General features: G+C 43.8%; 1 protein-coding gene across 25 annotated transcripts in view; it reads left to right on the top strand.

Moving 5' to 3' along the window:
• The window catches only part of LOC105019564 (LIM zinc-binding domain-containing Nebulette), a 72,389-nt gene extending 45,660 nt beyond the window's left edge, over positions 1 to 26,729 (top strand). For 6 of the 25 annotated variants that reach the window (XM_034289249.1, XM_034289256.1, XM_034289257.1 and 3 more), the window contains 53 exons: positions 1,228 to 1,332; positions 1,611 to 1,721; positions 1,813 to 1,923; positions 2,079 to 2,189; positions 2,299 to 2,409; positions 2,732 to 2,839; positions 3,057 to 3,167; positions 3,541 to 3,645; positions 4,090 to 4,200; positions 4,376 to 4,483; positions 4,577 to 4,687; positions 4,874 to 4,984; positions 5,763 to 5,870; positions 6,510 to 6,620; positions 6,793 to 6,903; positions 6,991 to 7,101; positions 7,632 to 7,742; positions 7,907 to 8,017; positions 8,122 to 8,232; positions 8,557 to 8,664; positions 9,017 to 9,127; positions 9,273 to 9,383; positions 9,558 to 9,668; positions 9,889 to 9,999; positions 10,128 to 10,241; positions 10,357 to 10,467; positions 10,770 to 10,877; positions 11,593 to 11,703; positions 11,795 to 11,905; positions 13,495 to 13,605; positions 14,141 to 14,242; positions 14,757 to 14,855; positions 15,610 to 15,723; positions 16,412 to 16,516; positions 16,645 to 16,749; positions 17,869 to 17,976; positions 18,077 to 18,187; positions 18,343 to 18,456; positions 18,589 to 18,699; positions 19,401 to 19,505; positions 19,599 to 19,697; positions 19,817 to 19,921; positions 20,031 to 20,123; positions 20,614 to 20,718; positions 20,828 to 20,920; positions 21,448 to 21,537; positions 21,888 to 21,992; positions 22,466 to 22,643; positions 22,855 to 22,896; positions 23,010 to 23,102; positions 23,572 to 23,721; positions 24,468 to 24,586; positions 24,819 to 26,729. In XM_034289249.1, coding sequence (XP_034145140.1) covers positions 1,228 to 1,332; positions 1,611 to 1,721; positions 1,813 to 1,923; positions 2,079 to 2,189; positions 2,299 to 2,409; positions 2,732 to 2,839; positions 3,057 to 3,167; positions 3,541 to 3,645; positions 4,090 to 4,200; positions 4,376 to 4,483; positions 4,577 to 4,687; positions 4,874 to 4,984; positions 5,763 to 5,870; positions 6,510 to 6,620; positions 6,793 to 6,903; positions 6,991 to 7,101; positions 7,632 to 7,742; positions 7,907 to 8,017; positions 8,122 to 8,232; positions 8,557 to 8,664; positions 9,017 to 9,127; positions 9,273 to 9,383; positions 9,558 to 9,668; positions 9,889 to 9,999; positions 10,128 to 10,241; positions 10,357 to 10,467; positions 10,770 to 10,877; positions 11,593 to 11,703; positions 11,795 to 11,905; positions 13,495 to 13,605; positions 14,141 to 14,242; positions 14,757 to 14,855; positions 15,610 to 15,723; positions 16,412 to 16,516; positions 16,645 to 16,749; positions 17,869 to 17,976; positions 18,077 to 18,187; positions 18,343 to 18,456; positions 18,589 to 18,699; positions 19,401 to 19,505; positions 19,599 to 19,697; positions 19,817 to 19,921; positions 20,031 to 20,123; positions 20,614 to 20,718; positions 20,828 to 20,920; positions 21,448 to 21,537; positions 21,888 to 21,992; positions 22,466 to 22,643; positions 22,855 to 22,896; positions 23,010 to 23,102; positions 23,572 to 23,721; positions 24,468 to 24,586; positions 24,819 to 24,995 — 5,829 coding nt within the window. In that variant the 3' untranslated portion in view covers positions 24,996 to 26,729. Of the gene's footprint in view, positions 1 to 1,227; positions 1,333 to 1,610; positions 1,722 to 1,812; positions 1,924 to 2,078; positions 2,190 to 2,298; positions 2,417 to 2,731; positions 2,840 to 3,056; positions 3,168 to 3,540; positions 3,646 to 4,089; positions 4,201 to 4,375; positions 4,484 to 4,576; positions 4,688 to 4,873; positions 4,985 to 5,762; positions 5,871 to 6,509; positions 6,621 to 6,792; positions 6,904 to 6,990; positions 7,102 to 7,631; positions 7,743 to 7,906; positions 8,018 to 8,121; positions 8,233 to 8,556; positions 8,665 to 9,016; positions 9,128 to 9,272; positions 9,384 to 9,557; positions 9,669 to 9,888; positions 10,000 to 10,127; positions 10,242 to 10,356; positions 10,468 to 10,769; positions 10,878 to 11,592; positions 11,704 to 11,794; positions 11,906 to 13,494; positions 13,606 to 14,140; positions 14,243 to 14,756; positions 14,856 to 15,609; positions 15,724 to 16,411; positions 16,517 to 16,644; positions 16,750 to 17,868; positions 17,977 to 18,076; positions 18,188 to 18,342; positions 18,457 to 18,588; positions 18,700 to 19,400; positions 19,506 to 19,598; positions 19,698 to 19,816; positions 19,922 to 20,030; positions 20,124 to 20,613; positions 20,719 to 20,827; positions 20,921 to 21,447; positions 21,538 to 21,887; positions 21,993 to 22,465; positions 22,644 to 22,854; positions 22,897 to 23,009; positions 23,722 to 24,467; positions 24,587 to 24,818 lie in introns of those variants that run through there. The other 19 variants (XM_013139657.3, XM_013139659.3, XM_013139658.3 and 16 more) reach the window with 17 other exon arrangements.
• The last annotated feature ends 274 nt before the right edge of the window (positions 26,730 to 27,003 follow it).

The raw sequence follows: 27,003 nt of genomic DNA on the forward strand, positions 1-27,003 counted from the left end.
AAATAGACAGGGAACCCATCCAGTTTCTGACAAACACATCCATTATTTCAGTGTCACCTGTTAGTTTACATGCCCATCCAATGCTATGCAGCCTGAGTGTTCTAAGCTGAAGCAGATCTGCCTGTTTTTAATTGGTCCAGTGCCTTTTAGTATAAATTAGTCCACTATTGGACGTTTTTGCTAGACCGTGTAAGCGGAGCCGGCTAAGAAGAGCGAATGTCTCTTACTGTCTGACTGTGTGACTGAGTGACTGATTGACTACCCCTTGTAAAATAGCATAGTGGTTAGAGAAGCGGACTATATGTCCCGAGTTCGTATCTCCTCGCAGGCGAAGCGAAGTACGCATTGTGAATTATTCCGTATTGACGATAACTTACTGGCTAAAACCGAAACCTGAAATTGTATATGGTTATATTGCGATTGTTTCTGGCATGGAAAAGTTCAACTTCAGTCTTGCTAGCAATTGCTCAATTCTTATGATTATTCCTAACAAGTTAGTAGATACCAGTAAGCCTTTTACTGGCTTATAAGCTGTTCAAACGGCCAGTGGCAAAAGTTAACAGTTCATAGACACTATTTGTGGTGGAGGTAAACTTAATAAGAAACGTTAGTCAGTTGAACACAATGCTCAATAGTGTTTAGCGACTGGTGAAATGCGTAATGCCGTGGCGTTATGGTTAAAGACAGTGCCTCTCACGTGGAAGGCTCAAGTTCAAATCTATTTTGAACAACATTTATTTTATTTCCACAATTCTCTTGTCGTTTCACTTGATGAAAAAGTTAGTTATCATCACCTTTCTTGATAGTTATTGTATCAATAACATTCACGAATGGGAAAAAAAAGTCCCTTGTTATGCCATAAAAGAAAAAAATACATTCTTATGCCATGAAATGAAATAGCTTAGGCAGACTCGCTAGCAATGGCTCAATTACTATGACTATTCCAGTAAGTTAGTAGATACCGGTAAAGCCTATTACTGGCTAATAAGCTGTTCAAACGGCCAGTGGCAAAAGCTAACAGTTCATAGACGCTATTTTTGGTGGAGGTAAACTAGGCTTGAACTAGGCTGAACTTTAGTCCGGCTGAACTAGGCTTGCCTGGTTTCTTGTTCTTTGGTTTCTTGGGTAATCCATATTTTTTCTGTTGTACAGCACCCTTTTGACTTCCATTTGTTTCCTTAAGCCCAGAGGCCCACCTTAACTCATATACATCCCTCTGTTGTCCAGCTCAAGTACAAAGATGAGAAAGTCTCCTCTGGTTCAGCCTACTCACAGCTTCCTGAGACGATGGAGACAGTGAGAGCTCGGGAGCTCACGGAGTTGCAGAGCGAGGTAAACACCAATGCTTGTAGCATTAACTATTGTGTTATGTTCATTCTGCAAGCCACTTCCAGTGCCACTCAGGATGTATTTAGAGATAAGATTGGTTCAGAAACAATCCATGAGAAAGTAAATCTAAAGTTATTGGATTGGTATCATATATGATATGAAATCCACTCTCTGGCTGATTTTCTTTTACAATATTTATTTTGACCTGTCCTATATTTTCAGTATACTCAAGTACCTAGCAAAACACTAACTTTAATATTCATCTCCCTTTATGTTTTTAGATCAAATACAAAGAGAGGGGCAAGAAGGACATCTCAGCATCCCTGTACACCTTACTCCCAGAGACCAGAGAGATCCAGTTTGCCAGAGAAATGTCAGAGCTACAGAGCCAGGTGTCTTAACTGCTTTTTTTCTGGATAGTGATTGAGAATCACCTAAAAAGTTACATTTATTTATATCACAGTACTGTATTCATACTTCCAGAATAAATACAAAAAAGAAGGAAAAAGGGGTATCTCGACGTGTGTTTACTCTCAGCTACCCGAAACCCCAGAGACTCAGTTTGTGAAAGCCGTATCTGAACTCCAGAGTGAGGTGAGCATCTGGGATTCCTATCAGGAAGTGTTCCCACGTGTCTGTCCCAATTGGAATGATGGCAACGCCCATTAAAAATGCATGGATCCAGGAGTAAATATGTTGGAAATGAACAAAGAATGAAGTGTTCTGTCTGTTTTCCCTCATAATTTCAGACGAAGTACAAAGAAACAGGGAAAAAAGAACTGTCCACTTCTCTCTACTCCACCTTACCAGAGACTATGGAGACACAACACGCCAAAGAGGCTTCCCAGGTGCAGAGTGAGGTACGCACTGTGCTAAAACCTTACCGTGAAACCGGGAGTTTTGTTATTTGCTATTAATGTGCCATGTAGTGTGTCTCAAATGTTTTATGTGGCATTTACTTCATTCCAGTTGATGTACAAGAAAGGCCTGAAAATGGACACCTCCCTCAGTCTCTATTCTACCCTGCCAGAAACAATTGAAACTAATTTTGCGAAACGACAGTCAGCGATGCAGAGCGAGGTAAAGAGTAAGTCGGTGTGGATATGCTGCTTCAGTATCCGTTATGTAAACTGTGAATTTTCACAGACTGAGGACGAGGCAAATTCATTACTTGCATTTTCTCTGAGTAAAATCTCATGAATAATTTGCATTCAGGCTATTGTATATATTGGTTTGTGCATCAGGGCTTTATTATCCAGTTAATCCTAACAAGTTAATCTTCTCAGGAAGCTTTTGTGTGCAAAACTAACACATACCATTATTTTCTTACTGGTGTTTGGTAATCGTTTTGTATGCTAAGTCACAACTATCTTTGAATCATCAGCTGTCTCTTCATTTCTAGAACAAGTATAAAGAAGATACTAAGGAGAACTCCTTCAACCTCTACTCTCTACTGCCAGAAACAACAGAAACACAGTTTGCAAAGCAAATGTCTGAACTGCAGAGTGAGGTAAATACAGGATCTATTTAAATCACCAAACTTCAGCATATCCCCTTGAAATCAATTAATTGGTTATCCTTTTTTTATATATATATAAGATGTGACCTTTTGTCAGTGTTTGAAACCAAAGAATGAGAAATTCCCTTTCCGGCAAGTACAAGAAATGACTTGTAGTTAGCGAATACCAGTATGTTCCTATTGTCTTTTGTTGCTCTTTCTTTTCTAGACAAAGTACAAAGAAGCAGGGAAGAAAGAGAATTCTACATCTCTCTATGCCACCTTACCAGAAACACTGGAGACCCAGCACGCCAAGGAGGCTTCCCAGCTACAGAGTGAGGTATTCAGCTGTATATATTGTACTCACGCATACCAGCGCATGATCTGCCTGTTACAAGGGCCTGTGTGTAGAACTCCTATCTGGCACGGCTTCTGTAAAATTACATTTATTTCTCTGTAAAACACCTTACGTGCCGTGCCTGGAATGATAGGCGTCAGTGGTTGTTGGACGTTTAACACGTGCTGGAGATGCTGCAACGTCAGATGAAGCAAATGACTGCCTGTGTTGTTTTGGGTGCCTCAGTGCCTCCTACCATGGATGGAGCCTCTAATGGGCTCCTGTGTTTGCTGCTGGGCAACTCTTTACTATTTCAATTTGTTTTCCAAAGCACAGAGGCCTGCCTTAACACATGGTACATTACTTTGTTTCCCAGCTCAAGTACAAAGATGAGAAAGTGTCCTCTGGTTCGGCTTACTCTCACCTCCCTGAGACGATGGAGATAGCTAGAGCTCGGGAGCTCACGGAGTTGCAGAGCGAGGTGAGCATAATTTCTCCTCAGAGACATTAAATGCCTGCAGGAATATTGCCAGGTGTTATGACTTCCTAGACGTCTTTATGAATGCAGCTCCCAGGAACCACAGCAGACCCAAGATAATTATCGTATATTTAGTTAGATTTCTAATGCACTTTTCATTATAAATGTCAAAGTTGCCTTAAAACAAAACAAATCTAGGTGCCTGTCAGTTCCTGGGAAGTTTCTTCCACAGTTTCAGGAAGCAACTTACCGAATACAGGGCCCGAGAGTGGTGCAGTGCTCCTGGGGTCAGGCATGAGCAATATTAACCTGGGCTTCCTCAAGGCTCCATGGCAACCCATATTAGTGATTGTTGTCCCAATGAACCATCCACAACCGGGTAGCCTGAGGCACCGTGTTTTATATTATCTTAATGTCAATATCTACGTATATTCTTTACATTTCTAGCTCAAGTACAAAGAGAGCGGGAAGAAGAGTATCTCCCAAAGTGTATATTCTGTGCTAGCAGATACCATGGAGACCCAATTTGTCAAAAATGTGTCTGAACTGCAAAGTCAGGTAAGAAGAGAAGCCAAAATTCTTATAGACTTTCATAATTCATATGTTTGCAAGCGATGCAGCCTACAGCTATTATGTTTTTTAGCATATTTAGACTTTGGAAATGGAGTCAATTACGGTGAATATCATCAGCCCTAGTATGAATTTCTGCATTCCTTCAATAATTGTTTTTCAGACGAAGTACAAAAAGGCCGGAAAGAATAATGCAAAGACTCTCTACTCTGTGATGCCAGAGACTCTGGAGACCCAGCATGCCAAGCAAGTCTCCCAGCTCCAGAGCCAGGTACAGTTCAGAGCACTAACCAGTAAAGCTGTTTCATCAGGAGCACTGCAGACTTTTGGAATCCCAGCTCTGATTTTGCCTCTTCTTTTTCAGCTCAAATATAAGGAAGATGGGAGAAAGGAGATGTCCAGTTCTCTTTACTCTGTCCTCCCAGAGACAGTAGAGTCTCAGTTAGCTAAAGAGAACTCTGAGATGCTGAGTGAGGTACACTATAGTCTTGTAATGCCAACCAAAAACATAGAATCCAAGAGATTGATTGATTCATTAGAGATTGATTGTATTTACTGTATAGCTCTTTTCTGGATAATCAAAAATTAAAGGGAAAGGCAGAATATTGTGTATATTGATCTAGTGACCTAAAACAGGCATTACGACTTATTTCCATTTAAGAGGAGGTATAAAAAGGGCTGCAAAAACGAGATATCCTCAAGCCTCTACTCGCTGCTCCCGGAAACAGCCGACACTCAGTTTGCTAAACAGATGTCGGAACTCCAGAGTGAGGTAAGTCAACAACATTGTATTTAGTATAAGATACGCTCCTAACGCTCACATCCCTTCATCTCACAAGCTCCCCAGTTAGTATGTCGTCTTTTAGTGCTGTAGAACTTGTCTGCCATTAGCAGATCCATTACACCAGGTTGAATTCTGGGTATTGTTAGATGTATTTAACGTGTGTAGCTGTGTTCCCATGGTAACACTTCCGTCTCCATGCACACTTTTGGCTCCCAACCGGAGACCAGGGTTCCGTGCCAGTCTCCTCCCTTACCCACTGTCTCCTCTTTCTGCAACTCCTCCCTTACCCACTGTCTCCTCTTTCTGCATCTCCTCCCTTACCCACTGTCTCCTCTTTCTGCATCTCCTCCCTTACCCACTGTCTCCTCTTTCTACATCTCCTCCCTTACCCACTGTCTCCTCTTTCTGCATCTCCTCCCTTACCCACTGTCTCCTCTTTCTGCATCTCCTCCCTTACCCACTGTCTCCTCTTTCTGCATCTCCTCCCTTACCCACTGTCTCCTCTTTCTGCATCTCCTCCCTTACCCACTGTCTCCTCTTTCTACATCTCCTCCCTTACCCACTGTCTCCTCTTTCTGCATCTCCTCCCTTACCCACTAACTCCTCTTTCTGCATCTCCTCCCTTACCCACTGTCTCCTCTTTCTACATCTCCTCCCTTACCCACTATCTCCTCTTTCTGCATCTCCTCCCTTACCCACTGTCTCCTCTTTCTGCATCTCCTGCCTTACCCAGTGTCACCCATCTTCTTGTGATTCCTTTTGCCAGGTAAATTACAAAAAAGACACACAAGAACTGCGGGATACTTTTTATGCACAATTGCCTGAAACCATGGAGACCTTGTTTGCAAAGGAAATGTCGCAAGAAATATCTCAGGTGAGCATCACAGTGTTGTTCTGAATACATATTTTCTCACACAGACTATGCTTTTGTTTTCAAGTGTTGATTACGTAAAACAGTAAAATGTTGCTTAATCTTTCTTCAAAAACGAGACATCATTAAGACTCAGAGATTGGATAGCTAGCAACAAGCTAGCACATTTTGCTTCTGATTATAGCCAATTCAAAACCATTGCATCCAACTGAAGGGACTCTCCAGAGCCTTTGTCTATTTTCAGACAGTACTTTTTAAAATGGCGCTCAGTCCTGAAAAGCCATAAATGGAGACCATTCAGTGCTTTGACTTCAACCAAAAACCAAGGGGTTGAGCATTTGCTCAGACTATGGGGGGGTCAGCTGAAAGACAAGCAGGTCGAAAGATAAGAAGAGCCACATAGTGGCAGGGTTGCGTGGACGTCCATTGGTAAGAAACTGATACCAACCGCTAATGACGGTGAATGTCAGCGGTGCCGACAGTAACGCTTCAGCTTTTACACACTGAGTTGAGGATCACTAAATCAGTTCACAAATGAGACTATAGGATGTTTGCCTTACTTCTAGAAGAGAGTATTGATTTTTCTCTCTCTCTCCCTTTTGTGTGTGTGTGTGTGTGTGTGTATGTGTGTGGGGGTGGCAGGCCAAGTACAAGGAGGCAGGAAAGCAACAGTTCACCAGTTCTCTCTACTCCAAGCTACCAGAGACTTTGGAGACCCAGCACGCAAAAGAGGCTTCTCAGCTACAGAGCGAGGTGAGTCACACTCACACACACCTACGCACACACATTCACACACACACACACAGGATTTATCAGGTCTGTTTTTAAGTGCTTTACTTGGCACCAAGGGCCTTTTGCACCACTTCATAATTGTGCTTAATGTGTTCTTTAACAACAATTCACTTCGGCTTCGGTCTGTTTTCAGAATAAGTATAAAGAAGGATGGAAGAAGGACATTTCAACCTCCTTGTATTCTCAACTTCCTGACACAAAAGAGATCCAGTTTGCCAGAGCGCTTACAGAGCTCCAGAGTGAGGTAGCAAACTGGAACTGATCTGTCTACTTTTCTTATTTGCACCAATGTAATCCATGTTATCTTATAATTATGTTTTATGTCCATTAGAACAAGTACAAAGAAGACAGTAAAAAGACCCTTTCAACAAGTGTTTATTCTCAACTAGTAGAGACCAAGGAAATAGAGTTTGTGAAAGCTGTTTCTGAACTCCAGAGTGAGGTAAGCTGTTCATAACATAATTTGAAGCCTCCGTCGTGTGCAGTATTTTGTAAACCAACAGATTATGTATAAACTCGTAACTGCTAGTGTTGACTTTAAGACTGACTTTTTTTTAAACATATTTTGATGGGTGTACTAACTTTTTCTGAATGAGGAAATTTTATTTCTGTTTATTTTATTTGAATGAACGGTTCAATTTCTGGGGTGTGATTTGTTAAATCAGTACATTTGTTTGGAATTTAGTTCAAATGTCCAGTGTCCAAAGATGGGGGGTTAAAAAGACAGCTTTCCTAGGGGGTGTACTTACTTTATCACATGACTGTGACTAATGTCTTGCGTAATGACTGTGTCAGGTGTATTTTCATGAGCTTAGACCATCTGTCATGGCTGTTCATGACATCTTTTATGGCAATATTACGCAATCCATGGCACATTTTCTGTAACCAAGATTTGAATGGGGCACTTTTAGCAGAGTATCAAGATGACGCCGGCCGTTTAAACAAAATCATAAACATTACTTTTCATCTCAGAACAAGTATAAGGAGGAAGGAAAAAAGCAAGTATTCAGCTCACTGTACGCCACCTTGCCAGAGACTATGGAGACCCAACATGCCAAAGAGGCTTCTCAGCTACAGAGTGAGGTGCAGTAGGATTGTTTATCATCATACATTAAAAAATCAGCTTGCAAATTATCAGTATTCTGTAGAATCCCTCCCAACAAATTGTTCTGCCAGTTAAATATGGTGCAGCTTCCTGCTTGTTTGAAGACGTAATCATCAGTATCAACAAGGCTTTTCTTCTCTAGCATAAATATAAGGAAGGTGGCAAGAAGGACATGTCCGGTTCTCTGTATTCCCTGCTTCCGGAAACGACAGAGACCCGGCTAGCCAAAGAGCATTGTGATATTTATAGCCAGGTGAGGCATCAGGAAAAACACATGCCACCAAATCTTAAAAAACAAACATTTCAAAGACCTTGTCTGGATCCACAGAATAATCTAAGACGTTTTTTTGTTTTAAGGTGAAATACAAAGAGGATGCTGTAAAGGAGCATTGCACAAATCTTTATTCCTTGCTGCCAGAAACAACTGATACAGAATTTGCCAAACGGCAATCAGAGTTCCTAAGTGAGGTAAATAATATATTTACATTTATGAACTAACGGTTTGTCTTTGATCATGTAGCATGGGGGTGTATCTGTTCTATAGTAGTGAACAGTTAACCTCAATATTTCTGTGTGTGAGTATGTATGTGTGTGTGCGTCCGCCAGCTAAATGACTTGTGTTTGTGTGGGTGTGTGTTTGTGTATCTGTCTCTGAGCAGAAAGAAGTTGCCATAACCATTTTTGTTTACCTGTTTGAATTCACTCATTCCCGACTTGTTTCACATCTTGACAAAATACATGAGTTTATTATAAAATCTTTAGTCAAAACCTTCTGTGTTTTTTTTTTTTCAGCAAAATTACAAAAGTGACACTCAGGACCTTTCCGGTTGCTTGTACGCCCTGCTGCCTGAAACCATGGAAACTAAGTTTGCTAAAGAGATGTCTCTAGAAATATCTCAGGTGTGGCTCACTGGGCTGTTCTCATGACGACAGGCCAGTAGCTTGACTAACACTCCTCCTGCATCGTGTCACAGCGGAGACTTTGACAGCCACCTCTATCTCATTGCATAAATAGACATAGACAGACAGCCTTGTTGATATGCATGGCTTCCACATTCTAGTCAGCCTTAAGTGGGGAGCAGAGATGATGATTAGATACATGAAGAATGTTATTTGCGTGACGTGCACTCAGCACGTTGCTGACTAACTTTGGAAGGTTAATTTTATTGAGCACATAAGTAGTGACTCTATACGTTGACACGAGGAATTATTGGTTGCCTGTAACATGATACTGTCATTTTGTTTCTCCAAGTCTAAATACAAGGAGGCTGGGAAAAAAGAGGCCTCTACATCTCTCTACTCCACCTTACCAGAGACACTGGAGACACAGCACGCCAAGGAGGCTTCCCAGCTACAGAGTGAGGTAATGGGCACGTACTTAGTAGTATATTCTACTTTTTCAAACCATACTAATTGTGAAAAATAAATGCTCTGTTCTTAGTACTGTATTTGAAGTGCAAATATAATCCCAAGGGCTTATTGAGGTTTTCCGTTTGTTGTCTTTCTAGACCAAGTACAAGGAGAGTGGAAAAGTGATCCAGTCCACCAGTTTGTACTCCCAGCTCCCACAGACTGCAGAGATCCAGTTCGCAGCCAAAGTCTCTGACCTTCAAAGCGAGGTGAGGAACTTGCACTTGATAGCACTAGGGACAGTGGAATATATTATTATTGAAGGTATTAATGATTGTTTCTAAGGCACCCATAATACAACTTTTCTAACAACCTTCTTTACAACTCCTCTTTTCTTAAGTACAATAATGTGGCCAATACACATTTTCCCACTGGTGTTTTAGAACAAGTACAAAAAGGATGGTAAGAAGAGGATATCTACTTGCCTGTACTCTCAACTACCAGAAACCAATGAGACCCAGTTTGTGAAGGCTGTGTCAGAGCTCCAGAGTGAGGTTAGAATTGGATGCGTGTTTGTATATTTGATACTTTTTAACTCATTTGCTTTCTCAAGTAAATGGAACAATGACAACAGTTACACTTTTTTTATTTGTATTTACAATGACTTTGCTACCTGTTATATGATCAATTATTATGATATAATCTATTTTCGATTAAACTGATGACGTACTGAAGTGAAAATCTGAAAATGAAATGGTTCTCATTGTGTTACAGACCAAATATAAAAAAGCAGGGAGAAAAGAGGCCTCTAGTTGCCTCTATGCCCTGCTACCAGAGACTATGGAGACACAGCACGCCAAAGAGGCTTCTCAGCTGCAAAGTGAGGTATACAACTCAACCATGTTATCAATCTCAGATGTCCTCCACTATGACAAAGTAACATTCGCATCAAAAACAACAGCTCTTAATTATGTTTTATTGCAATTGAACCATGCACACACACTTTTCTCCAGAATAAGTACAAAGGAGGTGTGAAGAAAAAGGAAAATGCGACATGCCTGTACTCACAACTGCCAGAGACCACAGAGATTGAGTTTGCTAAAACAATGACAGAACGTCAGAGTGAGGTGGGTGTGTTGGTGGACATTACCAGTTTATAAGCTATGATAACCTGCCTGCCCAAAATCAAAATGACAGTCCTGCGCTTCACGGCTGCCATTGTGCCTCTTGTTGTGTTTTCAGAATAAGTACAAACAGAAAAGTAAACAGGAGGTATCCAGTAGCATTTTCTCCCAGCTTCCGGAGACAAAGGAAATAGAGTTTGCCAAACAGATTTCAGAAATGCAGAGTGAGGTAAATGTTGCATTTGCGTGTGTGTGATGAGTATGCAAAATATAGGGTGTTGTATATGGAATATAAAATCATATGCTCTGTACATTTCTTTTTACATGCAGTATATATTTTCCAAAAATTTTTGTTAAGGAAATATATTATATAGAGTTATATACTGTATATACATTTTCAGTTCATATGTACTGTATAGTTTCCTATAGTTTTTTCTTTGAAATATACATATTTACTGTACGTAGAATTGTGTGCACACACCCGTCAAACATTCTTTTTAGTTTTCTGGGGGTCTCATTTATGCTTTTCAGCAAAAGTACAAAAAAGACACCCAGGAACATTCCAGTTGCTTTTATGCCCAACTGCCTGAAACCATGGAGACCCAGTTTGCTAAAGAACTGTCTCAAACTCTGAGTGAGGTGGGTCTCACACGGTGGTTCTACTAACTGTGTGTTAGCAATCCAGCTGCTTCACTCACACTCCTGTGGCATCACTGTGTCATCTACCTGTGCCACATTCAAACCATGTCAGAGTGATCGACAAAACGATTAATTTACTTCAGAAGAACAATTTGGAGTGATCATGTGCTTGAAGCTCGGAAAGGAGCACAAGTGCCTTTTCTCCCCGTTGCTTGCTCCCATTTGTATTGCCGATTGATGTCAGAGTTCAGCATGTGGATAACACTGGCGTCCAGAAATCATATCTGTTTCTGAATCGTAGTACCAAGTTGAATGGACGTTCACATGCATTTCCTCTAGTAGGAGGGTCATATTTGCGAGCTTTTGACAAGACGTGAAGGCAGCATTAACAGAAAGGCTGTGGCCAAGTTAACTATTGCACCATGCCTCAAATAGGGAAACATGGTTTACTTGGTGAATGAACCATGAATTCGTTTTTCCCCCCAAGTGATTGATTACAGATTCAGTTTATGGGGGCTGGGATGGAAAACATTTAGCCTTTTACTATTCTGTTTGCCCTGGTAACCTGTTTCTAACAGCTCCTAACTCTTGTATGTTGGGCTTAAACCACACCCCCTCATGCCTTATTGCTTAAGTATACTATAGTTATTTTCTCTTAAGGGATGATTAGCTTACCTGAGCACAACAGGGATTCACAATGTTGTTTGTTTTTCAGAATAAGTACAAAGAAGCTGGAAGAAAGGAGATGGCCAACTCTCTCTACTCTCTTATGCCTCAGACCAGTGAGATACAGCATGCGAAAGAGCTCTCCCATCTCTACAGCGAGGTATGATCTGTTCGTGTATGGGTGTGTGTGTTGTGTGTTAAAATAGGCATTTACGAACAGTTTGTGCAGTGTAGTTCCCTTCTCATTTCAGAAAAGCTACAAGGAAGAGGTCAGGAAGGATTCAGGCCATAGTCTGTACTCCCAGATGCCCCAGACCATCGAGACTGCATTTGCAAAGGAAGTGGCCAGACACCAGAGTGATGTAAGCGTGCCAGTATCTTGTCTCCAGCTCTGGGGACCCTCATGTGTGTCCAGCTTTGTTTCTGTAATGTTTATATGCAGGAGGCTTGATGCTGTGTGATACAGCTACCTGAGTATCATCATGTCTGTGACACCTGCTGAGTGAGGATGGTATTTATACTTCATGGATCAGCGCTCCTACAGCGGTCCAGGTGGAATGTCTGTAATTTGAGTGGTGCACACACACACACACACACACAAACAGTGCTAATGGATTGGACGGGGGGTATCAGGGTTCCCAGTGAAGCGTGAGGCACAGGGGAACAGCTGTGATGCTCTACTGCCCCCCAGGCCCAGACACTGACCCAGAATCAGACACTGACCCAGTCACAAATACTGACCCAGTCACAAACACTGACCCAGGCACAGACACTGACCCAGAATCAGACACTGACCCAGGCACAAACACTGACCAAGCCACAGACCCAGAATCAGACACTGACCCAGAATCAGACACTGACCCAGGCCCAGACACTGACCAAGCCACAGACCCAGAATCAGACACTGACCCAGAATCAGACACTGACCCAGGCCCAGACACTGACCCAGGCACAGATACTGACCCAGAATCAGACACTGACCCAGAATCAGACACTGACCCAGGCCCAGACACTGACCCAGGCACAGATACTGACCCAGAATCAGACACTGACCCAGGCACAGACCCAGAATCAGACACTGACCCAGAATCAGACACTGACCCAGGCACAGATACTGACCCAGAATCAGACACTGACCCAGGCACAGATACTGACCCAGAATCAGACACTGACCCAGGCACAGACCCAGAATCAGACACTGACCCAGAATCAGACACTGACCCAGGCACAGATACTGACCCAGAATCAGACACTGACCCAGGCACAGATACTGACCCAGAATCAGACACTGACCCAGGCACAGACCCAGAATCAGACACTGACCCAGAATCAGACAATAACCCAGGCACAGACATTGACCCAGGCACAGACCCAGAATCAGACACTGACCCAGTATCAGATACGGCCTCCCTTTGTTTTTTTTTCGCTGAATTAATCTGGCGTGGGTGTGTGTGTGGCGTGTGTGTGGGGTGCGGGTGTGTGTGTGGGGTGCAGGTGGGTGTGTGGCGTGCTGGTGGGTGTGTGTGGTGTGCTCACCAACAATTATGTGTATGTGGCAATTTGTTGTCAGTAGCATGTTGTCTCCCTGGTGCCACTTGGAGGTCTGAGGTGATGAAACTATTGCTTTGTGTTCTATGCAAATGTTCATCTCTTCACATCTCAACTGATGATTTCCTTGCTTGCATATTCTTAGTATATGTTCCAGTATACCATCACCTATCATCTTATATCTGTCCCAGTATACACCTCTGAATGCCCTGTGATTGTTTCATACCAAAGGAATTATATCTTGGTAATAAACAGCTTCTTGTTTCAGACATGTTCTCTCTCCTGCTAAATGATTCACACACAGACAGGAGTCCCATCTATTGTGTATGCTGTATCAGCTCCAGGGTCTTGTGTGATTTAGCTGTTGAATATGGTTTTATTTTTTCTCTCTCATCCTCTCCAGAAACTGTATAAAGAGAAGTACAACGCAGAGAAGGGCAAGTCAAGTTACATCACCATGGAGACCTTACCGGAAGTCTCCCACGCTATGGATATAAACAAACAGCAGAGTGAAGTAATTACCCACAATGCATTTTTCCCTGACACAACATGTAAAAAAAATCAGTTTTGTCATGTTTTGAATGTAGAAATCGTGAATAAAAGAGGGAGGAAAGTAAGAAGGGAGTTTGTTAGGACGGGAACTGGATTCTGACCTGACGCATTAAAGATTTTTGTTAGGTTTTTGTAAATATGAATGACATTATAAAGACCCATTACAAGACTAATGCTGTTTTCCACAGGCTGCTCATATGTCTGAAGCTTGGTTGAGGTCAGAGATTTATGTGCCAATATCCACTGATGGATTCCAGAGGCCCTGTGGCCACATTTGATCATTTCAGAAATGTCAGTGTGCATCAACATCACCCAGGGAGAAGTGGGCCAAATGAGGTCACTGATCGCTCCCATTGAAGACCCTCATGTTTTGGTTGACGTCCCTGTTAGACAAATGGCAGGAAAGAGTAGAGAGAAAAGGTTATGTGAAGAAAAATGTATTCCCTCACAAATAACGCAAACCTTTAATCTCCCCGCCCCATGCCTCGCGGCTTCAGGTAAACTACCGGACAGGTAGGAAGGACCTCCACAGTTTCACCACGTTGGCCGACAGACCTGACATCCTGAAAGCCAAACAGGCCACTGAACTGGCTAGCGATGTGAGTGAAAAAATTCAATTAAACTTTATGTGCATTTACAGGCAAAACTAAACAATATCATTGATTTGGACACAGTGTTCATTCCACTCACAACCTAAAGTTTACTTTCGACCAGCCTTTATGTATATCACAAAGTTTTCTTGTAAATAATTCTCATAGCATTTATATTGGCCTTTTGAAAGTTTTTTTATTTTTTAAATAGATAGTTGTTTACAGTGGGACCAGGAACTTAGATTTAGCTGTGTAGGCGGGATGTGTGACCGTACTGGTGCTCATAAAACATTCAACACCACCAACACAGTGAAACTACAGAAACAGTCGTAGAATCCCAGTCCCCATCTGGGACTCTCACACACACACACACACACACACAACACAATGGGAATAATTTAATGTGAAAATCATGAATATAGTGAAATTTTATTTCATTGTTTGTGGACTGTGTGTGTGTGTACATCTGTGCGTGCGTGCGTGTTTGTGTGTCTCTGCTTGTCTTTGTCTCTTCTGCTCCCAGGTGGCCTATCGAAGGAAAACTAAGCCTGAAATCTATGTCGACGTCCTGGGAAGGTCTGATATCGAGCACGCCAAAGTGGCCTCCAAACTTGCCAGTCAGGTAAAATGTTCACCACTCTTGTCATTTTACAACCAGGTATTGTCGTGCAGTTTACTGGACGGCTGACGTGTGTTAAACTATGACGGACACGGGACGGAGAAAGTAGACATTTGGATATGAATCCACGTTGACACCATTTTAAAATGCCCTTCTGAAATGTTGAGGGAGGGAGTGAGGGAGGGAGGGAGTGAGTGAGTAAGGGAGGGAGTAAGGAAGGAAGGAAGGAAGGAAGGAAGGGAGGAAGGAAGGAAGGAAGGAAGGAAGGAAGGAAGGAAGGAAGGAAGGAAGGGAGGGAGGGAGGGAGGGAGGGAGGGAGGGAGGGAGGGAGGGAGGGAGGGAAGGAAGGGAGGAAGGAGGGAGCTACTTCACTGGGGCAGAATGCAGTCATTAGTACTCTGTCCTCTGGTCACTGTTTAATGAATGGACATTAATGCCTGGCCTTCTCCCAGACCTGGGGAGCACCACAGAACTGCTTTGTCATGACTGCTGGATGGAGAGATGAAAGCATGGGGGGGCAGAAAGGGGGACAGAGGAGGGGGCTCTTGACTTTACCATGTGTGGGGATTTGGCTGGTCATTCCTGCTGATCCTGTGTGTGTTCACCTTATCTCTGCCTCACTCTCAAACACAGAAATGTGTGCACACACACACACGCCCACAGACACACACGCCCACAGACACACACGCCCACAGACACAGACCACCTTTTATTTTGGTGACATTCTGTCGGTCTGTCTCACACATACACGATGCAGGTGCAGTACAAGGAGAAGTTTGAGAAGGAGTTCAAAGGTCAGAAGCCCCAGTACAACCCCAGCGAGTGTGTGTCCTTCAAACACACGCAGGCCGCCAATACCCTCGCCAGCCAGGTGGGTCTCTCCGATGCGCCCCACCCATCCTCTCCAGGACCCTTTCGTCCTGGAGGGTCCACTGAAACACGCCATGTCGAACAATCCTGCCTCTGACGTTAAGAGGACAGAATCACAGCCTCTCAAAACCATGTGGCATTTGTAACGAGACGACATTCAGTGTTTCTCTATCCACTGTGGCCAATCGTTGCCCTGCTGGGCTCAGCAGCAGGGTCTTACAGCGTCAGTAAATCCTCTAGTATCCCTGAAAAACAGCCAGTAAACACTACCTCAGTGAGACACCCCCCCCCCCCCCCCAGCTCCCCTCCTAGGTTCGCTCTATTCAGGTTCCTCTGTTTTATTGCTCTTAACGTGCACTTAGCAAAAATTCTGGCTGCCGCGTTAGCAGTTACCATGGGAACCTTTTAAAGGCAAATTGAGGATTTGATGGGCGACGAAAGAGAGGAAGCGGCGCCCCTTTGGAGGAGAAGTTGTTGCCTACGCTGTGGGGATGACAGTTCCTACGTCAGATGTCCTAGGACTGGGGAACAGATTGCTTGTGTATTCACCACGGTTGGTCGCCATGTCCGTTCAGGAGGTGGGCTGACACTGAATTCATGTGTTGACAAAAGGCCTTTGACAGGGTTCCTGACAGGTGCAACTAAAAGGAAAACACATCTTTCCGTCTGGGTTTGTTGCTTTTCTGCAGGTGAAGTATAAGACCAACCAGAACCAAGTGACAGAGGGATCCCCAGATCTGCCCAACCTGCTTCACCTCGAGCACGTCCTACACGCCAGCAAGCTGCAGAGCAACGTAACTATTTCCAGTCACAACTGTGTATGACATGGGTCAACCAGCTCTCCTCCACAGGGTTGGAATAGGTGTGCGCTGTGCTTTAGTTACAGCCCTGCTCTAACACAGACCTGTCTTTGTATCTTCAGGTGGAGTACAAGAAGAAGTATGAGCTGTCTAAAGGACACTACCATGATGCCCTGGACACAGCGGAACAGCTCCACCACAGGCAAAATGCAGTACTGCACAGTCAGGTCAGAATTCTACATTTTTGTTGCGTTTTATGTATGGACATTTGTAGGTGTTGGTGTGGGTGTGCCGTTAGGCTTCTTTTTCGTGTGAGTGTGCAAAAGATCTCTAACATGCAGATCAGAAATCAGGGCAGAAAAGTTGATGGCTTTTAAACTACAGTTACAAATGTGCACATGTTTTTAGAGTCACTGCATGGAAAACATCCATAAAACATGTCTTGATAAACCCGGTGACAGATTCTGTGAAAATATTGGTGTTCTCCCAGGGTACCTCCCTAAAAAAGTTCCCAGTCCGCCTGGTCAAAAGAGTTTTGATTACAGAGACTAGCACTGTACATTTCATATCATTGGCGCTTCTTGCTTTAGTTTTTCAATTAGGCTGGATGCTTCATCTGACTTGCAGAAAGGGGGCGGTGGTGGGACCTGTGGAATTTCTGAAAGGGAATATAGCAGTGAGCTAGAATATAGCAGTGAGCTAGAATATAGCAGTGAGCTAGAATATAGCAGTGAGCTAGAATATAGCAGTGAGCTAGAATATAGCAGTGAGCTAGAATATAGCAGTGAGCTAGAATATAGCAGTGAGCTAGAATATAGCATTGAGCTTGTGAAGCAGCTTCCTCAAAACCTTGTCTCGGGACAAAAAAAAGGCCTTAAAGTGCATAGTTTCTAGGTCTGTGTCATTTCTCAAGTGGCAGCTTGGTATCAGCTTGGGGAGCGATGTACACAACAGAAAGAATCACTGGTGAGAACTCCTGTTGGATGTTATAGGATCTACACTTGATTATTGGGTATTCTATGGACCAAACCGGGCCCCTTCTGTTTGGCATCCTGTCATGTCGATAGGCAGACAGTGGGGGAAGACTGGGGTCAGAGAGCTCAGAGGGGGAGACCCCAAACACACATCACTGGGTCCTTTGGTTTACTGAAACAATGCTTCAAAACATGTCAGGGAAACATGGTGTGCGGGACCTTTTTGTAACTTTTTCCTTTCATCTCCGGAGTCCACCTAAAGAACCGGGATGCTTTGAGTGGCTCGGTGCCAGTCCAGATCTCCTGCACGCCGAGTCAGTTTCTGCGGCTGCCGTCTATGTCCCGGTTAACAGGTTGTGCTTTCCCTCCCAGGTGAAATACAAGGAGGAGTACGAGAGGAACAAAGGCAGGTCGCAGATGGAGTTTGTGGACACACAGTCTTACAGGGTATCCAAAGAGGCTCAGAAAATACAAAGCGAGGTGGGTGATGCAAGTGTAATGATGCAACATGTGGAAATCTGTGCGTGTCTGCGTGGCACCAGCTGAAGAGTTTTGACATGTCACTTTCCTCTGACCTCAGAGAGAGTACAGGAAGGAGTATGATGAACACATAAGGGGCAAAGCCTTAGTGGACGCTGACCTGACCCCTGGCTACCTGACTGCCCGCCACGCCAGCAATGTCCTGAGTGAGGTCTGTGCCAATATAGCCCTGTAGTGCGAACACACGGCGACAGCATAGCCCTGTGAGGGGAGCGATAGTTCGCCAATAGTCCATCTATTACAAAACGTGGACTTGATTGTGAATACCCATTCTAGTAAATGTGTTTCTATGGTTGCTGCCTACAGAAGGAGTACAGGAGGGAGGGACTGGAAGTGAAGGAGCGAGGGCTTTCGGGGCTGGGATTGGAGGACACACCGGACCTCATCCGGGCTAAAAACGCCAGTCATATCCTCAGTGAGGTACAACCTGTTCTGCCGAGCACTCACCTTGTACAGCAGTGGCAGTGACATATGGCTTTGCAATACACGACGACCTTTACACGACGACCTTTGTCATATGTCATTTAAGCGTTGTCTGATTTATTTCTGTAGAAAGAGTACCGCAAGGACCTGGAGAATGAGATCGTGGGCAAAGGCATGGAGATCAGTGGCGACGTGCTGGAAATGCAGAGAGCCAAGAAAGCCACCGAGCTAACCAGCCAAGTAAGGTCCTAACCCCTCATGTTTGCTCCTCAGCTCCATTTCCGTCCGTCTGCTTAGAATTTCAACCTCCAAAGGCAGATGAAAGCGTTACGGTGGAGCGTCCAGTTAGTCTCACTGAAGTCCCGCTGGGAGACTGATATTGCTTAGTGTCCAACGCCTTCAGAATGTGTCTGGACTGGCGCCACCAAATGGGTGAGACTGCCGAGGTTCATCCAGTCACATTTATCACATTGGATGCGCTCAATGCTTCAAATGTGACTAAGTTCTGGAGTATCACATCTACTTCGGGGAGTTTGTTTCTTTCTGAGTACACCTGAACAGTTTTGGAAATCCACCTACATTAATACTAATTAGCCCACTCAGTCATTATGTTTAGGCACAATAACTGGCAGCAGATGGACAGTGAGAACCACAGACCGCTAGCATATGGTCCTCATCATTTATAGATGGGCCCAAACGTCCCCTGAATGCATTGTTCCCTTATGAAACCATCTCATTAAACATTCAGTTTGGAGCCTGAATCGTATCGGACCGTTTACTGACTCATTTCACACCTTGGTTGTGTGCTTTGTAACAAACTAGAAAAACCTTAGCAACTGGGAACGGGAACGAGTGTTTGTCACAATGGTTGTGATTTGCTTTTGTTGCTTAATGTCACCCGAGTTTTTGAGTTCACGCCTCACTCTGTCTGGCTGTTCCAGGCCTCCTACAAGCAGACGGCCCAGCTGAGGGAGCATTCGTATGGTGCTGTGACGGACACACCAGAACTGCTGCACGCGGCCTACCTGAAGGACGTGTACAGCCAGGTAGGGATATCTCTTGGCGTTGTACACCACCACTCAGTGTGGCGGCGATGATGGGGTACGTGCCTGAAACGGTGTTTCAATCTCTCAATGCAGAAGAAGTACAAGGATGAAGCAGAGAAGATGAGGGGTTCGTATGGGTTCGACGGCACCGAGATGGAGAGAGTGAAGAACAACCAGAGAAACATCAGCTCAGTGAGGGACACAATGCGCGTGCGCGCACACACACACACACACACACACACACACAGTGTGTTATCTATCAGAACAGTAGAATGTGTCTTCTGAGGTGCCCTTTTGCTCTGAACCTGTAGTGTCGCTACACATGGGACTCAAAGCTACACAGAAGCCTGGTGTCTTCTGTCACCGACACTCCGGAAATCATCCTCGCTCGGGAGAACACAAAGAAAATCAGCGATGTAATCATTATTATCAGACAGTCATACTGTACAATATTATTATTCTGCCCTTTAAGGAACATGTCTGTTTTGTTCAAATATTTGGATGTTGACTCTGTTCCTTGTCCAGGTGAAGTACAGAGAGGGGGTGGGGAGTGGGACGCCAGTCATGGAGACCCTTGACATGGAGAGGGTCCGTAGGAACCAAGAGAACATCAGTTCGGTGAGAGGTTGAACCTTGTCCGACCTTTGACCACAAACCTTCAGACAAAATGACTCACATACTTTGGGGATAACACATCAGAGACATTCAGTCAAATAAATCTTGGGTTGTTCATGGTACTATTCAGCATTTAAATTTTTTCCATTCAGTAGGTACACACAGATACACAATCTACCTAAACTCAACCATAACCCCAAAAACTTACCTTTAACCCTAAAACTAAACCTAACCATAACTCCTAACTCCTAAACCTCAATGTAATCTTTAATACATAACCCTAATTCTAACCTTAAGACCAACTGTAACTTTTGGCCTAAAACTATAAAGCCCAAAATTCCCACAGTTTAGAGATATTTTGGTTCTGTTTAAATAGCAAATCCTAGTTATATCAATACATGCTCAGAAACACACACACACACACACACAGTGTGTTATCTATCAGAACAGTCGAATGTGTCTTCTGAGTTGCCCTTTTGCTCTGAACCTGTAGTGTCGCTACACATGGGACTCAAAGCTACACAGAAGCCTGATGTCTTCTGTCACAGACACTCCGGAAATCATCCTCGCTCGGGAGAACACAAAGAAAATCAGCGATGTAATCATTATTATCAGACAGTCATACTGTACAATATTATTATTCTGCCCTTTAAGGAACATGTCTGTTTTGTTCAAATATTTGGATGTTGACTCTGTTCCTTGTCCAGGTGAAGTACAGAGAGGGGGTGGGGAGTGGGACGCCAGTCATGGAGACCCTTGACATGGAGAGGGTCCGTAGGAACCAAGAGAACATCAGTTCGGTGAGAGGTTGAACCTTGTCTGACCTTGAGACACAATGAGTGTAAATTCCAGTCAGAAACATTCAGTTAAATCTTGGGTTGTTCATTTTAAACTTTAATCTGCTACATTCCATGTAAAATCCCTCAAGAATACAAGTTTGCAATGTTTGCACTCCCATGCCAAATTTGTTCATGCCAGGTTTGTTCATGAAAACTAATCTGGCATGAAACTATGTTCGGTAGTCTGACACTGGCGACCATTTACGCGGGCCCTAGACAAGTCGAAGTCATTAACACCATTAGTGGACCCCGCTGAACAATTCCCCATTCAGAGAGCAGAGCAGACTGACAGGACACGGGGGGGGAACCCAGGACCTCTGGCGCCATGGTGACTCAACAAGCTGCCAATCTCTAATGATACCCAGCGGCCGGAATCTGGCATGGGATGTCCCAACGGCACCCTTTTCTGTTAGCACACTGCTTGTGGAGATGCTGGATACACAGTAAACACACTACAACCAAATAACTTAATGCTATTGTGTCCGCAGGTGAAGTATAAAAAGCCTCTCCAGTCGTCCAGTGTGGGAGTAACGCCAGAGTTAGAGAGAGTCCGTCAGAATCAGGACAACGTCAGCTCGGCAAGTCACAGGGGCCCTCTCTCAAACCCCTAAGTCCTACACCCTATGCACCTGTGGAGGCCTCAGAGGGTTTGACAGAGGGAAGCAGCCTGCTTATAGCTTCACGTTGCCTTGGGATAAAGCAAAGTGTTCAGGTTAATTATATAACTTACACCAACAAAATCGTCTCCGATCTCCACAGGTGCATAGGCTGTAGGGCTTAGGGTTCTTGGGCCATAGACTATATTCCGACCGGACAGGTTTTATGTTGGCCTAAGTTACCGAAATTAACACTCTGTATTCTCTCTATATCCCGACCCAGACGGGAGTGTGCCAGTTAGCATGACCCGGCGTGTCTCTGTGCGTTGCAGGTAAAGTACCAGCGCGGGTTGAAGGAGCTCCAGGGGAGGTCCTGCACCGAATTGGACACGCCCGAAATGAGGCGTGTCAGGAAGTCCCAGAACGATATCTCCATGGTAGCACAGTGGTGGCGCAGACCACGGAGCGAGTTAACCCGACTGAAACGCACGCCGGGTGGGACTGCGGCACATTAACCCACGCAGTGAAACAGTTACCAGCGCAGCTTTTCCCTTTCCAAGTGGGAGCCATAACAGACGTGTGTGTGTGTGTGTGTGTGTACACTTACAAGCTGACAAGCGAGCGTGTGTTTTGCCAATAAAGTCATTTATACATTGGTTTCTTGTGTTTTTTTTAAAACCACTGACCAAAACTCACCCTCTGCCCTCTGACCAAAATGCACACTGGTTGTGTTCCCTTGTGTGTTTCTGTGTGTGTTGAAATGTGTTGGTGTGCATTTGTTCAGGCACACGTGCAGACGCACGTAACAACTGAATTAACTAGTGACATGAATGTCTTCCTCCCATTAAAGTGCCACAAAACACGCTCACCCCGACGCTGAAAACATGCCCTCCGTGTTTGCTTCCGACAGGCAAAATACCATGAGGATTTTGAGCGGACAAGGGGCCGGGGCTGCGGCCCTCTTATGGAGGACCCGAACATGGAGAGAATGCGCCACCGGAACCACCAGACGATAAGCGAGGCAGCCTACAGGGGAGTTCATCCACAGGTGGTGGAGATGGACAGGAGACCTGGGGGCATCATTGTAGGTGAGTGGAGCTGAAGAAAGGCCATGAATGAACAAACAGTTATTTGGTGTCAGGGACCACAAGGACACAGGTCCACCAGGCCCGGTTTTCCCAAAGGCTTTTTGAGGTGGGGAGCTGAGCCGTGAGATGCCGTTGGGGGACCGGGCACCCCATGTGTCCATGTTACATTAGTGGAGAAGAGCTTGATTGTGATAGATTTCTCATCCTCCAGATGGCAGCTCCATATTGAACTCCACTCACCTGGCCCAAGACTGTACGTTTCCCCTCTGTGATCTGAGTTCAGATGTTTATTTTTATTTGTATTCTTGTTTTCCTTCCTGTTTTTTCTGTCTAAATGAACTGCCCCTCCCATTTGTCCTGTCCAAGACCTTAAGGTGTGGCGGACTGACCCGGGCTCCATCTTTGACTTTGACCCTGTGGAGGATAACATTCAGTCTAAAAGTCTTCACAGGCTGTCTGGTACTTCAAACCCTTCAACATGCTGTACAACATGTCTCCACACTCTGGTCATCCTACAACAACATGTCTCCACACTCTGCTCATCCTACAACAACATGTCTCCACACTCTGCTCATCCTACAACAACATGTCTCCACACTCTGCTCATCCTACAACAACATGTCTCCACACTCTGCTCATCCTACAACAACATGTCTCCACACTCTGCTCATCCTATGTCTCCACACTCTGTTCATCCTACAACATCTCCCCACTCTGTTCATCCTACAACATCCCCCTGCACAATGTTAATTCTAAAAGTGAATTCTCCCGAACCAAATCCTTATTTCTCTATCTGGGTACTCCACTCGTCTCTCGTGCATTTAACTATACTTCAACTTCCTAATTTTCTATATTTTCAGCTGTCTCTCATTTCCTGACTTTTGTTTTTCCACTTTGTCTCTGTCGCCCTCTTGTGGCGGTGCACCAGAGCGCGTGAGCCACCTCCCTCGGCAGCGGTCTCAGCAGTCGTTGCCCTCACAGGCCCAGTCAGTGTGCTCACTGGCTTCAGCCTCTGACCTCTGGGATAAAAGCCTGTCTGACTTCAGTAGCGGCTCCGCACTGCCGCCCCAGGACAGAGGTAGCTAGCTCAGTCAACAGAGGAAGAAAAAAAAACATTTACTCACCTTCAGAAAATTGATTTCTGTGGTGGGATCCACAATAGAACAACACAAGGTCCAAATTGTTCATTTATTAATTGATCCATTTATCTGTTGATTGTGAATGAATCGATTAATACATTTATTAAACGGGTAATAACTTAATGAATGGGGTCCTTTTACCTCAACCCCACTCCAGCATGTGCCTGACCAACAGAGTGCCTGCTTCTTTCTCCCTTCTCTTTATACAAGCTGACCAACAGAGTGCCTGCTTCTTTCTCCCTTCTCTTTATACAAGCTGACCAACAGAGTGCCACCTTCTCCCTTCTCTTTATACAAGCTGACCAACAGAGTGCCTGCTTCTTTCTCCCTTCTCTTTATACAAGCTGACCAACAGAGTGCCACCTTCTCCCTTCTCTCTTTACAAGCTCACACAGTCTACTAATATGAGCTCCACTGTTTGGGTAATGTTGTGTTCTGTTCCACTCAGTAAATTTTTTCTTTCCACGCACAGAAACACCTAAACCTCAGTGACTTCATCATTTCTAGGTCACCTGAGAAAGGCACGGGTCCATTTTGATTTCTTTGTGATGTGATGTTCTAACAATTCACCTAGCCTGCGGTAAGGCTCAGAGGAGATGATATCCCCCCCGGTTGTTTTTTGATCACAAGTTAAAATCTCTCTCTGTTGTCTGTGTCTTTGTGTCCGCTTGTCTTTGCCTACCAGCTCCTGTGCTACCTGGGGCGTACCATCAGAATCCCCAGCAGCAGCAGGGGTACGGCTACATGCACCAGACCAGCATGTCCTCTGTGAGGTCCGTCCAGTCCCCCCCATCCGTCACCATGGTATGTTCCAACGGAAGCATTCTATTTTAGATATTCTGACTTTACACAGGATTTGTATCTGCACGCCACGGCCAGCACAATGACGAAATTACCCTTTATATAATAAATACCTCTAACACATTTTCTTTGTGACTTCACACAGTGAACTACTTATGTGGACACGTGCTGTGACGTTTGTGTTGTGTGGTCGCCGTAGAAACCTTAATGCTGTTTTCGTTACCGCCCCATTCAGAAGGTGTACCGGGCTCTCTACGACTACGCAGCCCAGGACCATGACGAGGTGTCCTTCCGCGATGGTGACATCATCGTCAACGCTCAGCCCATTGACGAGGGCTGGATGTATGGCACTGTGCAGAGGACGGGGAAATCGGGCATGCTCCCCGCCAACTACGTGGAGTGCTTCAACTAGGGGGCCGCATCTCAATAGTCTCAAAATGGTTTCATTTCCTCTGCCATCTCCTCCGTCTTCACCGACCTGAGGAAAACAAACGATTGGATAGGTGGAAGGAACTGGATGGAATGAATGCCTACGGGGGAAATAGGACTTCCACCTGTCCAGTTTATTTTCATGTCGGTACAGTTAAAGGAGAGGAGAAAAGGAGACCACTGTAGATTATTGAGATGGACCCGAGGGCAGGCCTTTATGGTACAGTAGGGTCCTCTCCCCAAGTATCTGTCTTAGACCTCGTCCTGGGAGGCTACAATTATTTGGGTGGAGCTGTTCAGATTACTCTGTCTTACCCATAGGCGCAAACTATCTTTGCCGCAAAACCTGCTGGAAATTATAATGTAAAAAGTAATCATGTAATAAGTTTTGCTTTTGTTTTGATTTAAAGTATTGGTGGCATGTACCACATGATCAGAGTCAATAAAAAAATCGATACAGTAATTCAATCAGCGAATTATTATTCTCAAACACATTTAGCAGATTATAATGGACCCATTCAGTGAATACAGTAACCACTTTCCATAAAACAAACAATGATTCGCACACTAGAAACCACATTTTAATTTGTTTTTAAAACATTATTTTAAAACATTATTGTGTTTACAAACGTGTTCTTTTGGCAGAATATTATATATTTTAAATATCTTGGTCAAACATTAAATTAGGTGGATAGGTGACTTTTGAAATGTATTATGTTACTAGTTACCTGCGTTTAATCAGTAATTTAACTCTTGGATTACCCAAAGTCAGTAATGTAATCTGACAATTGATTACTTTCCACAATAAAGAGATTACATGAAAACAAAGATGAGACATTCAATGTATTTGATGTGTCATCTGATTTGTAGTCACACTTGCTAATGTGGAACCAACTTAAACAATTTGAATGTTGAATTGAATGTCATTGAGGGAACAGATTGATTTTCTCCACAAAAATAGGTCATGAATTAAAAAGTAACCCAAAAAGTAATTTTTTAAAAGTATCCGTTATCTTTTTCTTGGTATTTTTTTAATAGGATTAAATGTTACTGATTACGTGTAATGACATACTCCACACCCCTATTAGTGGGTTTGGGTGAATAGCACCCAACTTAGTTTTTTTGTATTACTATCTTTTCAGTAGACATCGACACATAACCTTATTTTATGTAAAAAGGAGCGAAGTGAGTCAGCTTCATCTCATTAGTTCTATTTACCTCAGTGATTAACACAACGTTTCATACTGTTCCTGTTGGATGACATAAGGGTTTGGTTTAAACTATCTCCATAAGTAAATATCATTGATGCCAACTGTAGTCAGTGAGTCCCACCATCTCACCTCTTACTGTTGGTTCTGTGGTACACCAGTGTAACCTCAGACAGGCTTTGATTAGATTATCTCCACAAAACCTCCCCATAAAATCTGTTTGAAATGTGTTGCCAAGTAAACAGTTCCAAGTAACACCCAGGAAGTGTATGATGATGGAAAGCTATTGTGAGATTTCTCAACCAATGCGAACACACTGTGTTGCTCATACAATTAAAAAAACCTGTTTGTCCAGAGGTTTTTGCTTCTAGTAGTTCGGTTTTTAAATGTTTATTCAGTTTGACTGCCATTATCGAGTTTTATTGAGGTGTCACTGTTTTCTCTGTTAACCAATTTTTTTGTCATTAATTGCATTGTCACGTGTGAAAAATAAAGACGCTTTGTCAACAGTGCTGTTGTATTTGGCTCATTCAAACACCTTTGGAAACATTTTCATTATTAAATAGATAATTAGTACAAAGACCGCAGAATAACATTAACATTCACATATACAAACTTTTACTTGGTGCAATATCACTGCTAGTGGTAAATAACATATAGGGACGAAATACACAAAAGATGCAAAGGGAACATTTACAATACAGTATATTCAATGGGTGGCAAACATAAGGAGGTATGAGCAGTGAATATATCCTGTACATTAATTTATAGATTTGATTACAT

Source organism: Esox lucius, chromosome 21 (genome assembly GCF_011004845.1).
Source record: "Esox lucius isolate fEsoLuc1 chromosome 21, fEsoLuc1.pri, whole genome shotgun sequence".
NCBI classification, from domain to species: Eukaryota; Metazoa; Chordata; class Actinopteri; order Esociformes; family Esocidae; genus Esox; species Esox lucius.